The 14,301-nt window shown below is 41.1% G+C and overlaps 1 protein-coding gene across 1 annotated transcript; it reads right to left on the bottom strand.

Moving 5' to 3' along the window:
* Positions 1 to 1,155: 1,155 nt before the first annotated feature.
* Positions 1,156 to 1,667, bottom strand: LOC125838864 (uncharacterized). Its single transcript, XM_049517890.1, has 2 exons — positions 1,485 to 1,667; positions 1,156 to 1,395 (listed from the first exon to the last, which is right to left on the bottom strand). The coding sequence occupies exons 1-2, from the start codon at positions 1,665 to 1,667 to the stop codon at positions 1,156 to 1,158; spliced, it is 423 nt and encodes a 140-aa protein (XP_049373847.1).
* Positions 1,668 to 14,301: the final 12,634 nt, after the last annotated feature.

Genomic DNA, 14,301 nt, shown 5'->3' with positions numbered 1-14,301 from the left:
TGAAATGATACAAAAGTTACGAAAAGATTTTAAAAAGAGTTTCAATTGTTAGTACAATAATTATTATTCAATACCTAGATTATGTACTCTTTGTCTCTTTCTAATATTTGTATTGTACAATTTATTTATTTGAATAAATATACGGCTATTCGCCTTGATTTTTTTAAAAATAATCTCTTAGATTTAATCCAAGTCATTTTAGAAATTTAATTTTCAACTATTTTAATATTAGTTTAAAGTTTAAACTTTAATATAAAATTGAATTTTAAGGTTTAAACTTTAAATTCAATATAAACTTTAAACTTTAAAGTCAATTTTAAACTTTAAATTCAATATAAAGTTATAAACTTTAAAATTTAAAGTCAATTTTAAAGTTTAAAGTTTAAAGTTTAAAGTTTAAACTTAAATTCAATTGAAACTTTAAAGTAACTTTAAAGTTTAAAGTTTTAAATTGAAGTTTTTTAATAATATAATTTTATTAATTAATAATATAATATTATATAATAATTAAAGTTAATAAAAAAATAAAATAAAATTACCGGTACACAATGATCCGGTAAGAACCGGTTCCGGTCCGGTCCAAACCGGTTCCAATCCGGTAACAAAAGGAACCGGACGGAACCTTTGGAAATTTTCGGTAAAACCGGTTCCGGTAAGACCGGTTCCGATAACAAAATGCGGTAACGAGGACCGGTTCCAGTCTCAACTTTGTTGGAGAGATCTTTTTCTTGAGAATTTTTTAGCCCCTCTCAAAAATTCTGTCCCAGTTTCTATTGTAAAGAGAAATAAAAACCTTACGGGAGATATGACCGAACCCTTGTGGCGCCTACGTATCCCGTTGAAGCAGGAATTAGGTCAAACGTAGTTCCCCTCAAGGATTAATCAAAAATAAGAAAATTACAAAGAAACCGCTCGAGGCCGACGTAGGCCACCTACGTATCTCATTCTTGAGAATTCAGGTCAAACGTAGTTCAAATATAAAAAAATATTAAAAGGGGATAAAGGGGTGACCGAGGCCGACATAGGCCGCCTACGTATCTCATTGTTGAGAATTCAGGTCAGACGTAGTTCATTACATAGGGATAGATTCTAAACAATGCAATTACAAGCAAAAAGAACAATTACAAAGAGATTATAGAAACACAAACTGAAGCTTCACACATAGTATCTCTTGACAGCATCTGAGTTGATTGGTTTTGGCCATTCGGTGCCATCCATCTCCGAAAGGATCAAGGCACCTCCAGATAACACTTTGTGAACCATGTAGGGTCCTTGCCAATTTGGTGCAAATTTCCCTTTGTACTCATCCTGATGAGGGAAAATGCGTTTGAGAGCCAACTGGCCGATTTTAAATATCCTGGCTCTTACCTTCTTGTGGAAAGCACGAATCATTCTCTGTCGATAGAGTGTCCATGACAAACAACAATCATTCTCTTCTCATCAATCAATGTTAGCTGATCAACCCGCTTGCGAACCTATTCAACATCACTCAATTCAGCTTCTTGGATGATTCTCAATGAGGGTATTTCAACTTCCACATGTATAACTGCTTTTGTTCCATATACTAACAAATATGGGGTAGCTCCAACTGACGTTCTGACGGTCGTTCTGTAACCCAATAAAGCATACGACAGCATCTCATGCCAACCTCTGCGATTATCAATCATTTTCCTCAAAATCTTCTTTATGTTCTTGTTGGCGGCTTCTACAGCTCCGTTCATTTGGGGACGATAGGCGGTTGAGTTCCGATGAGTAATCTTAAATTGTTCACATATCTCTTTCATCAATGATTGTTAAGATTTGCTCCATTATTAGTAATGATGGATTCCGGTATTCCAAATCTACATATCAAATTGTTGTGAACAAAATCAGCTATAACTTTCTTGGTCACCGACTTGTACGAAGCTGCTTCCACCCACTTGGTGAAGTAGTCGATGGCAACCAAAATAAATCTGTGTTCGTTAGAGGCGGCTGACTCTATTGGACCAATGACATTCATGCCCCAAGCTACAAATGGCCAAGGTGAACTCATAGCATTAAGTTCGTGAGGCGGCACTCGAATCAAATCACCATGCACTTGACATTTATGACATTTCTGCACAAACTTGCAACAATCATGTTCCATAGTCATCAAAAATAGTCGGCTCGAAGGATCTTTCTCGCCAAAGTGAGCCTATTCATGTGAGTACCACAAACTCCAGCATGTATCTGTTCCAGAAGCTTTGCAGCTTCGTTAGCATCAACGCATCTGAAAAGGCCTAAATCTGGAGTCCTCCTATAAAGGATTTCTCCGCTTGCAAAGAAATTCAGGGCCATACGGTGTATCAGTTTCTTCTGGTTGAACGTTGCATTCTCAGTATAAGTCTCGTCCTCTAAATACTTCTTGACGTCAAAATACCAAGGCAGACCATCTGGTTCCGCTTCAACATGCGAACAATGGATAGACTGCTCTTTTACCTCTATATCCACTGGATCAATATAACTTGTATCTGGATGTTTAATCCTTGAGGCAATGGTGGCAAGAGCATCAGCCATCTCATTCTGCGACCTGGGAGTGTGTCTGAACTCAATCTTGCGAAATCTTATGCACAACTTCTGTATATACTGCACGTACGGTGTGATCTTTGGGTTCTTTACTGCCCATTCTCCTTGAACCTGATGAATCAGCAAATCTGAATCTCCAATAACCAGCAACTCGTGAACATTCATATCAATTGTCATCTTCAAACAAAGGATACAAGCTTCGTACTCTGCCATGTTGTTCATGCAATCAAATCGGAGTTTAGCTGCCATAGGATAGTGTTGACCAGATTCTGATACTAAGACCGCTCCGATTCCTTTCCCTTGATGATTTGCCGCTCCATCAAAGAATACTCTCCAACCAGGGTACGCTTCAGAAATTTCCTCACCCACAAATGCTATTTCTTCATCGCGAAAGTAAGTCTTGAGTGGTTCATAATCTTCATCAACTGGATTCTCTGCAAGATGATCAGCCAAGCTTGTGTCTTTATTGCCTTTTGAGTCACATACACAATGTCAAACTCACTCAAAAGGATTTGCCATTTGGACAACTTCCCGGTCGGCATTGCTTTCTGGAAAATATATTTCAACGGGTCCATCCTGGAAATAAGGTATGTGGTATAAGAAGACAAATAATGTCTCAATTTTTAGCGATCCAAGTCAAAGCACAGCATGTTCTCTCCAAAAGAGTGTAACGAGCCTCATATGTAGTGAACTTTTTGCTCAAGTAATAAATGGCTCGCTCTTTCTTCCCAGTTTCGTCATGTTGACCAAGCACGCATCCTAATGCATATCTGAGATAGACAAATATAGCAATAACAGACTCCTCTCTCGCGGAGGGACCAACACCGGCGGATTGGACAAATAGTTCTTGATGTAATCAAAAGAAGTTTGACATTCTTCGGTCCACTTGGTCGAGACATCTTTTTTCAATAACTTAAAGATGGGCTCACACACCACGGTAGATTGAGCTATGAACCGGCTGATGTAGTTCAACCTTCCTAAAAAACTCATCACCTCTTTCTTAATCTTCGGAGGAGGTAATTCCTGGATCGCCTTGATCTTGGAAGGGTCAAGCTCAATGCGTCTTCTACTAACTATAAACCCCAACAACTTGCTAGCCGGTACTCCAAAAGCACATTTGGCGGGATTTAACTTCAAATTGTATCGGCGTAGACGATCAAAGAATTTCCTCAAGTGAGTCAAGCGATCCAAACTTTCGTGGGACTTGATTATAACATCATCTACATACACCTCGATCTCCTTATGAATCATATCTTTAAAGATGGTCGTCATAGCCCTCATGTAAGTAGCACCGACATTTTTGAGACCAAATGGCAACACCCGATAATGATATACACCCCAAGGCGTAATGAAAGCTGTCTTTTTTGCATCTTCTTCATCCATCAGGATCTGGTGATAACCCGCATAACAATCTACAAATGACTGCATCTCATGCTTAGCACAATTATCAATGAGGATATGAATGTTTGGCAATGAGAAATTATCTTTCGGACTAGCTTTGTTGAGATCTCTGTAGTCAACACAAATTCTGATTTTTCTGTCTTTCTTGGCAATCGGAACAACGTTAGCCAACCAAGTCGGATACTGCGTCACTTCTACTACTTGTTACTCGATCTTCTTTGTAATCTCCTCTTTGATCTTCAAACTCAACTCAGGCTTGAACTTCCGAGTCTTTTGTTTTACTGGACTGAAATCTGGATTGATCGACAATTTGTGGGACACCATATTCGTACTCAACCCTGGCATGTCTTTATAAGACCAGGCAAATACATCAATGTACTCCCTGAGCAAACGAACTAGGTCTCTTCTTTGGGCTTCAGTCAGATGGACACTGATTCTGACTTCTTCGACACATTCCTCATCCCCGAGATTCACAGTTTCAGTTTCTTTAATATTTGGCTTGTGTTGATTCTCGAATTGTCGAAACTCTTCAGCAACATGTTCAGGTACCTTATTTTCCTCTTCGTCTTCCTCGCACTCATTATTACCTGCCTCATTTTGTTCACTCGTTCATGGCATACATGACATTGACAGGTTTTAAATTATTATTACTAAAATCATAAACAAACAAAGTTAGAAAAGTAAAATATAAACAGATAAATAAACATTTTTTGATAAAAGAGGCTTTCATTTAAATTGAAAAAACAAGCACAAACTTTAGCCATGGCCGAGGGCCATTTTGCTTTTTTAAACATCACAAGGGAATTTAAAAACTTCAAACAAATAAACTGCATAAAGGGTCTCGGGCCTCTTCCGAACTACCACCGATTTTAAAATAAACAAAGACACATGTCTTTTCTACCCAGATGAGCGGGAAATCAGGAGTGGTGTGGAGGTCCAGTTCTGCAATCGCTCCTCACGTTTTGCATCACGGATGCCTGATGTCCCAGCCTCTTCCTCGATGACCGCATCAATCTCCTCAAAAAGGCCCAGATTCCTTCCCCGAGACCACCATTGTTGACATTTTCTCGTACCGGAAATGATTGGTACATATGAGGAATTGGCCTGGCCAATGCTTGATCAACACCTTGTTCTTCATCTCTACTTCGTCGTCTGTTGGGACATATCCCAAACCAAACTTTGCTCCTTTGGCGGGAATTTGGATAGGCTCGACAATTCCTTGAAAGTGTTTCCCCAATCCGAAACCTGGTTCGAAACCATTCTGGAGCATGACAGTAGCAATCATCTTATACACGGCAGGCATAGGAGGCTGTGGAGCCAAGTCATCACCGGTGGCATTTACCAGCTCCACCGTGTAGAAATCACAACCTCGAGAGACATCATCAGCGATCGGTGCATACCCATTGGAATGACTCCCTTCACCATAAATGACCAATTCCTGGTCCTTCCAAACAAACTTCATTAGTTGGTGAAGGGTAGAAGACACAGCCCCAGCCATATGAATAAACGGTCTTCCCAGAAGCAAGTTGTAACTGGTGTTGATATCCAACACCTGGAACTCCACATTAAAATCCGCAGGACCCACCTGAATATCCAAGTTTACCGCACCCAATGTGTCTCTTTGCACTCCATCAAAGGCCCTCACATTGACTTGGTTTTGGTGAAACTTTCCCAAGTCGAATTTCAGCTGCCTCAAAGTCGAAAGTGGGCAAATATTAAGACCGGATCCGTCATCGACCAAGACGCGATTAATTATCTTTCTCGACACATACAGGTGACGTGCAGAGCTTTGTTGTGCATCCTCCCTTCAAAGGGCAGCTCTTCGTCACAAAAATTGATTCGGTGTCCTCGATGACCTGGTTTATCATGGCTGCTAAATTGTCACTGTTAGTACCCACAGCACATAAGTATCATCCAAAGCCCTCATCAGAGCCTGCCTATGCAACTGCGAACTCATCAATAAGGCCCACACAGAGATCTGAGCCGGCGTCTTCTCCAAATGCTTCACAATTGAATAATCTTTCGGCTGCATTTTTCTCCAGAACTCTTCGGCCTCAGCTTCACTGATCGGCCTTTTTGTTTGGTCCTTCTTCTACCCACCTTGGGCCAATTCTTCCGTGTGTAGCACCTGCCAGATCTGGTCATGCCTTGAGTAACAGCCGTTTCAATCACAAATTTTGGTCAGTAAGAGTTTCTCTCGGCACCAAGGCAACAACCTTCTCGGGTGTCAGAATCACAAACTCTTTCTTCTCTCTAATGCTCAACGAAGCTACAACCTTTTCCAGTTCATCAGGAGCAATCAGAACTATTGCCTTTGTCACGCACCATCATCATCTGTCTCTATCATATTGATAGTGACGCCTCCATGATTTGGCAAAGGATTACTATTGACATTGGGGGCGACTGTCTGAAGAGAGACCACATTCTGGTCAATCAGGTCTTAGGTTGATACAGTCCTCGTATCATGTCCAACACTGTTGGAGTGATACGCGCACCTCTGATCAGGTCTGTAAAACTTTGAGCTAGTGTCAACCGGCTTGGGCCCACTGGATGAATATATCCTGCTGCAGTTAATCGCTCGAACAGCTTTGTTCGGCTTTCAATAAGGGAGTGAAAATTCTAGCAGGCTTCTTCTCAAATCTAGGACGGGAGGGATCGTAATTGCCTTGTTGAGGGGGAGGCATTTGGCGATAATTTGGAGCATTCGGACGGGGGGCTTGATATCTGGGATATGAGTTGGTTTGATAATTTGGTTGTGGAGCTTGGTAGTTCGAGGGGTATTTTGGTAAAGTGGAGCTGGGGTTTGGTACATTGGGGGAGGCGTTTGGTAATTCGTCTGAACGTTGGCACAGTTGGGGGCGGCATTTCGGTAGTGATGAGATGGAGTCTGGTAAACTGGAGGGGAGTTTGGTAGATAGTAGGGGGATTTGGTAATTAGGAGGGGAGTATTTTGATAACTGGAGGGGGGTATTTTGGTAACTGGGGGAGGGGTATTCTGGTAATCAGCCTGTGCATAACAAGCGGGTATGAACTCTGTGAAGGTCGAGAACGACCTTGGTATGATGAGGATTTCCTTGGGGTCTTCTTCCCCTCATAAGAGATAGAGGACACATCCTCTCTTTTCTTCTTCAACAAGCCCGAAGATCCGGGCGAGGCAGCAACACGGGCAATCTTCCCGATTCTCAATCCATCTTCGATAGTCTCACCTACCTTGACTATCTCAGCAAATTTTGCTCCAACGAGCAACATAATTCTGTCATAATATTCGGGCTCCTGCACCCACACAAATACTTCGACAATTTCCTTTTCTGACATAGGAGGTCTAACTCTAGCTGCCTCCTTTCCCATCTATATGGAATTCTCTGTAACTTTCGGTCGGCTTCTGCTTCATCTTCTCCAAGGAGTAACGATCAGGAACGATCTCCACATTGTAGGCGAATCGTTCGATGAAGTCCTTAGCCAGAGCGTTCCAGCTAGACCACTGTCTCGTTTCATGGACGTAAACCATTCTAGAGCCTCTCTGCTCAGACTTCGGCTAAAAAGCCGCATTAACAAAGCTTCGTCTCTCCCAACTCCCACGAGTTGGTCACAGTAGTCCCTCAAGTGTGCTAAGGGGTTCCCCGTTCCTCCGAAGATGTCAAATTTTGGCACCTTGAACCCTCCGGAGGTCCAAATTCGGATGAATGCATAGTTCTTCGTAACTCAACCCGGCGACCTCAGGAACGCAGTTCAACTCCTTCATGGCTTTTCTAATTTCCTCCTTCATATCTATCTTTACGGTCTCTTCATTTACCTCCACTCTCTCTCCATTTCCTCATAGTGGTCGAGCTTCGAACCATGGGCGTCATGCTCGTTTGGACGGATATTTGGAAAGTGGTCTTTTGTGGTAGTGGTGGAGCGATAGAGGAACTCTGACCATTTAAAGGGGCGTGATATTTTGGGGGTAAGTCTGGGGGCTAGTATACTGGTTTTGGTGAAGGAGGGAAGTGCGTGGGTTATTAGCGTTTTGGCTGTAGGGGGTAGGCCAGTTTGGTGGTTTGCATTAGGGGGAGGGAGTGGTACTTGGAGGTTGGTATTTTGAGGAGGGGGTGGTGTTTGATAAGAGGCTGAGGCGTAATGAGGGTTTTGGGTGGTAAGGTCAATGATTGAAGGATTACGAGCAGGACTTGAAGGCAGGTTTTCAGCTTGTTCCACGTTAGAAGGGGGAATTTGAGCTGGAGGTCTTTCGTCTGGTTGAGTGTTGACAGCAAAAATCGAAGGAGGCAAATCTTGTTTCTCTGCATCTCAACCCTCATCTCAGCAATTTGTTGCATCAACTGCATAATCAGTTCATTCTGATCAGCAAGGGCGGGTTGAGCCACCACGACATCAGTAAGGTTGATTTCTTCATTGTTGTCACCCATTGCTGTTTTCCCTTTTGTGAACTTTGACTTGGGAAGGAATCTGTAGGACCTTTAGATCTAGTGAAATAAGGATGATCAGCCAGCCAATATATCAACACAGATCAGTTCTAACTACCTGTAGAGAAAAATAACTCAAAAGCAAATCTGTTAGTATTAGCTCTGGATGAATAATGCAAGATATCACATAGAAAATAGATAAACACATAAAAGTTGTTTTGTCTGAGAACATGTCAACCTACGAATAATGGGGACTGACTTTTGAACAAACATAAATTTGCTTGTTTTTATATTGAGGTTGGTGTCTCAGAAAGGTTAAATTGCGTTGAGCTAAGGTCTTCTTGCTGAATCTTCTGGCATCTGTTGATCTGAACTCAATGTTTCCTTGTAGAATGAAAGACGGGGAAAAGAAAAATTGAAAAAGATAGGGGCCAGGCCTTGAAAGGCAGCCTACGTATCTCCCAAGGAGAATTCAGGCCCTACGTAGTTCGAATACAAAGGAAAATTTTCATTTTCATTCATTCATTTTTGGTGATTACAAGGAAAGTGAAAAACAGATAATAAAGCTCCTAAAAGATAGATGGCGCCTTCACCGAAGCTTCTTCCTCAGACTGCCGTATTACCCACGGGGGAAAGACTCAACTTGAATCTTTCCCATGTTGACGAGGGACTCCACGTCATAGCGAAACCTGAGGCATCTTCCAATGTTGTGATCTATGGTATCATGATAAGGGCAGGGTTTCCAAATCTCAATTCCAACGGGATCGATTACTTCGTCATCTTTTCTGATAGAGGCCAAGACTCCTTTTTGAACTAACAGACTGTAGATATCCAGCAACGTTTTCTTGAAAGGCGTGAAGTAGTGACAATAAAACAAAGTGTGCTTAGTGACCGACATATTGGGCTCCGGTTGGTCACAGGTAAGAACGGTGTTCCTACCTCACATATACGGGATCTCCCCGATGTGGATCAGGTTGCGGATTGTTGTCTTAAGCTCCACACATTCTTTTATAGTGTGTCCTCTTTGGTTTGGGTGGTAGGCACATGTCTTTTGAGAGCTTTCATGCCCAAATCCAAAAGTGGTTTCTTCGAGAGGCTTCAGCATACCTGACGTCTTAAGGTGCTCGTAAATGAGAGTACACGGCACGACTCTTGCCCCCACGCTATGTGTCCGCTCATAAGCCGAGAGAGTGATCGTTTTGTCTCCTCCTTTCAAACGTCCCAAGAAGGGAGGCATATAAATGATTTCCTCATCGGCATCTTCTTCAGTAGCTCCAGGGTGAGTGTCTTCGGGACCACTATTAGCTTCTTGATTGAAGAAAAAGCATTTCCCGCGTATCTTCTGAAGTCTCATAGTTATATCATTCTTGACAACGTCACGTTCCTTCTACACATCAACTGTCTTTTCACTTATAACATCGCATTTTGTCATCTTTGCCGCCAATTCCACGTCCAGTGCCGCATTTGTTGCTCGTGCGACCGCGGTGGCAAACTCCACTTCTATTCTCCTTTCCCTGGTTTCTTGGATCTCTTGCCTGAGCCGCTGCAATTCCATCCTCAAATCCTCTTCAGTTAGCTCTATGTCGATACCCTTGCCCTTTTCCATCTTAGCAGCAATTTCACCTTTTCTGAGATGATAGAGTAATATTATAGGATTTGGTAGTAGGATTTTATCTTTGGCTGAGAAACTTAATACTCATGGAATTTTGGTCGGACATTTGGTATTGGGGAAATTTTCAGAAAATTTTTTAAAAGGAGTGGACTAAAAATGTCCTCATTCAAAGCAACAATATCACATAAACAGTTTAAAGCACACAAGCATATATCGCGTGTCCTAAACAAGTAGGGGGCCCTTTTGTGCCAAGGGTAGGCCTAGCGTATTTGAAAGATGTATGTGTAGAATTGAACCATTTTGCTACCCCAAAGCAAATTTCGCATATAAAATGATGTTCGAAAAAGCGAAATTATGCAAGGGAAGTAGGGAATAAACGGGAAACACAAAAGACAGGCCCACGCAGGGGCAAATAACAATAAGTACATATAGAAAAAACTCACGCAGGGGGGAAATCCGCTAAGATGCTCCCGATGGCTCCGCCTCTGATCTGCTCCTCTTGTTCTGTGCTATGAGATGTTGAAGCCTATATTGAATCATTAGCAAGTATCCTTCGCTCCTGTGACCTTTCTCTTCCCATTCCTCGAGACACATTTCGCTTTTCTTATCTCCAATCCATAAGTTAAGCTCTCCCAAATCACTTCTCAAGCTTTCTAATTCTTGAGTTACGCTCTCGAGGGCGTACTTATCCTCCTCTTGCTTTCGGAGAAATTCCTCTTGCATTTTCTGAGCTTCTCTTCTTACCTCTCTTAGTTCTATCAAAGCTTTGGACTTTTTGTCCTCTACACTGCGGTAAATGATCGGAACTGAGAAGGAGATATTCTGTATATTGCGCTTCAACCAAGCTTTGTAATTAAATCGATCTATGGCAATGGTGTCCTTGTCCATTCACACTACTCTTTTTCATTGTCTCAGCATCTCCGAAGCCTCAGGCACTCTGTCATCCCCGATGTCGAACACATAGATACGGTAGTATGTTTCTAGGGGTGTAGTTTGTCTTCTTTCGAACTGCCTCAGGACCCGGATGGGCGCATATGGGCGTATACCTCGAACACCTAGTAGAGAAAGCACAAGTTTTCTGTCACACCGTACTATGGCCTCTTTCGAGATGAAACGGTCGAACATCCACTGGATATTTTCTTCTCTCAACTCAGAGAAAATTTGAGCTCATCTTTCTCTGGTTCTTCTTTTTTCTAAATCTGCCTAGAACAACATGTCATTCAAACTCTTAAGAGCATTATGCTCATCGAGGGTATGGAATTTTTGAGTTCCGTGTCTCTTCACCAAGTGACTCATTATCCACCATTGAAGAAGAACGTTGCAACCCTGAAAGTAACGATGCCCTTCCTTGCATTTTCCCAAAGCACGGTACATGTCAGAAAGGATGACAGGTGCGATAAGATAATATTTTACTTGCCCTTGGTTCATATGTCTGTGGAATAGAGTGTGTGCAAGCATTATCACTCGGGTGTTGATACTGAGGCTCGGATCGTGTGGTAAAACCATGGTGCCTAATAGTGCGATGATAAATGCCAAAGGTCTGATCCCGTCCCATTCTCTGAAAGTATCCCTAAACTCTTGGTTGTAATTTGAATAGAAGCTCGCATGCCCGAATCTAACATAGAGATCCAAAAAAGAAATGCTAGAACCTTCTGCCCAGAAGGCGTAATCCTTTCTTAATCCAAGCCAATTTGTAATATCCTCGAGAGTAGGCTTGTTAGGGATTAAGATATGTTCCTGTTTTCTCACTCTTCTTTCAAGCCCTGTACCGACTATGTCAATTCTGTCCCGAATTTCCTCAATTGTTGGGGTGATTTCCATGGTTCCAAATCGGAACACCATTTTCTCGTTGTCTCAATAACCCGTGAGGACTTCAATCAGCTCGGGCCACCCAACCGTGTTGATGAGTTCTGTTAAGGCTCCTATATATTTGTTGATGGCCCTTTTGTGAACCACAGTGAGGTCATTGTACCACAACTTGAGCAGAACTGGGGCTTCCACTACCTTGTCAAATTTGGAGAATCGATCCATACCTACAAAACAAAGCACGGTTAAGATTTCCTCCCCCAAATAGGCAACAATCAAGTTTCCACACATACATCTTTCAAATGTCAAATAATATGGCATGTCGTTAGGTCGTGGACCTTGGACATGATGTTTGGCGGTTTTACTAATGAACTTAATATGCCTTGGGTATTAAGATGTCTTAGGCTAATGCTTAGATTTGGATTTGGTTTCGCTCTACTCTAGGTTGACTAGAATTGGTTGAGAAATGACGGTTATCCGAGTCGGACAAACAACGGAGTGAAGTCTAATAAACGACGTTGGATGACCACAAGTCAACTATCCGTTTATCACTTCCAAAGAATTCAACTTGTATTTTTTCTGAAGGACGAACGTGGTAAGCCACGTAACCGCCTTTTTTCCTAATACAATCAATTTTTTTCGTTTGGCGGAATTGGGTGTCATAAATGCCACAATTCAATATAAGCGATAAATAAAACAAGTAGACAGTTAAACACATAGTCAAATGAATTAATCTTAAGGTTAGAACCATTCAAATCCCCAGCAGAGTCGCCATTTTGTTTTATTTAAAATATTTTAAGACTGGTTTAAGAGTCATCACTTAATTTTTAAGAAAAATCAAGAAAACTATTGTTTTCAAAAGACTAAAACAGTAAATCTATAGAAAACTATTAAGGGGATTCGGGGTTCTTATTAACATTTCAGGAAAGTTTTAAAAGCACCTACAATGTCCACTAATGTAGTTATCCGATAATTAATTATTTGGCTAAAATAATTTTAACTTAACTCGACTTGCAAAATTGAACTATTTTATAGTTGAAACTATTTTAAAGGGGAAAAGGGGAAATATTTAAACATTATCAAATTGAGCTATCTTGTAAAATTTATTTCTTTAAGTCCTGTTAAGAGTTGATTGGTTTAGTTAATTTCTTAAAGCGAAATGGACGTCTTTCAGGGATTTGAATTGTCGGTCTTAAGATTAATGGCAAATATTAGCAAGCAATGGAGCATAATAAAACAAAGAGGGAGAGAGATTTGAGCCCAAATCTAGCCCAATCTTTTCAATCTTCCGATCTATTTCATATTTTTTCAACTTCGGGACCCGTACATCGATTTTTACAGCTGGATGACTCGGGAAGAGGAATTTGAGTCTTTACGAGTCTCTCGAAAATGCAAAGGAAATGAACGAATTTGTGGCGAACTCCGACGAATTTTACATGTAAGCAAAATAGTATAAGGAGTGAGAAAAATATCATACAACAAACAAATAAGACATCCATAAACTATGATTTATGCACCATTGTTTAAAGAAAATCAAAGATCCCTGCCAAATTAATTTTATGCGCTCTTGTTTAAAGAAAAAAAAACCGCAATGTTTGACTTGGAAAGAAAGTCATTTGACTTATCATGGGGCAACGTATTCTCTACTTGAAATGATTGTAAACTAAATGACATAAATGAGATTTTGTGATAATTGACTAACACAACAACATGCTAAAAATAAAATAAAATTCTAAACACACAAAACATCAAACCGTCAACTGCTACTAAACTATTAAAATTAACCTTGCACTAAAAATACATGTTATGCACACAATATCCAAAACTAAATAAACACCTACTTCAAATAATCTAAAAAAAAATTTAAATTTTTGACAAGACTAAAACATGAGGATAAAACAACAAAATCAAGTTCTGTACCGATTCAGACTTGCAAGGAGTAAACTATTTGAATATCAACTATTAAACCAAAGTGGGGTGAGCATATTGTCTCCTGATAGTAAGAAAAACAAACTCCAAAGCGATCATGAAGAGGGAAAACAAAACAGCCCAAGCACCATTCTTGAAAATAACTTAAATACATACATTAACCTCATTTTCAGCATGCTTCAAGGTTAAGACCATAAGGACAGATGAGCAAAGTTTTCTCCAATGTCCTTGAACCCTTGCGTGGCTGCGTCTCGTAGATGCAAGGACGAAAATTGCAGCAGCTCAACACTGGAACAGCGCTGCTGTTCATCTGCTCTGGCGAAGGCAGAAGACGCGGAAAAGCAGCTTGCTTTCCGTCTACTAATGTCGTTTGGTATTGTTACCTTTGTCGTTCGAGCTGGTGTGAGGGAGTCGTGAACTCACGCTCGAAATCGTGAGTTGCTGTTGTTTTGTGTATTCGCGTGAGAGAAAAAAAAGTGAGGCGTGTAAGGGTGGGTCGTTTTGGTATGCTGCTATAATCGTTGTATGTATTGTGAACGTTCTGGGCCTTTTGTGAAGGGGAAAATGGGAGTGGGCTGTGTCACTGGATTGGGGCTGCTGAAATTTGTT

This window comes from Solanum verrucosum, unplaced genomic scaffold, assembly GCF_900185275.1.
Source record: "Solanum verrucosum unplaced genomic scaffold, falcon-dt-bn FXZP01000182.1, whole genome shotgun sequence".
Classification (NCBI taxonomy): Eukaryota; Viridiplantae; Streptophyta; class Magnoliopsida; order Solanales; family Solanaceae; genus Solanum; species Solanum verrucosum.
This window is presented reverse-complemented; position numbering and strand designations above follow the sequence as displayed.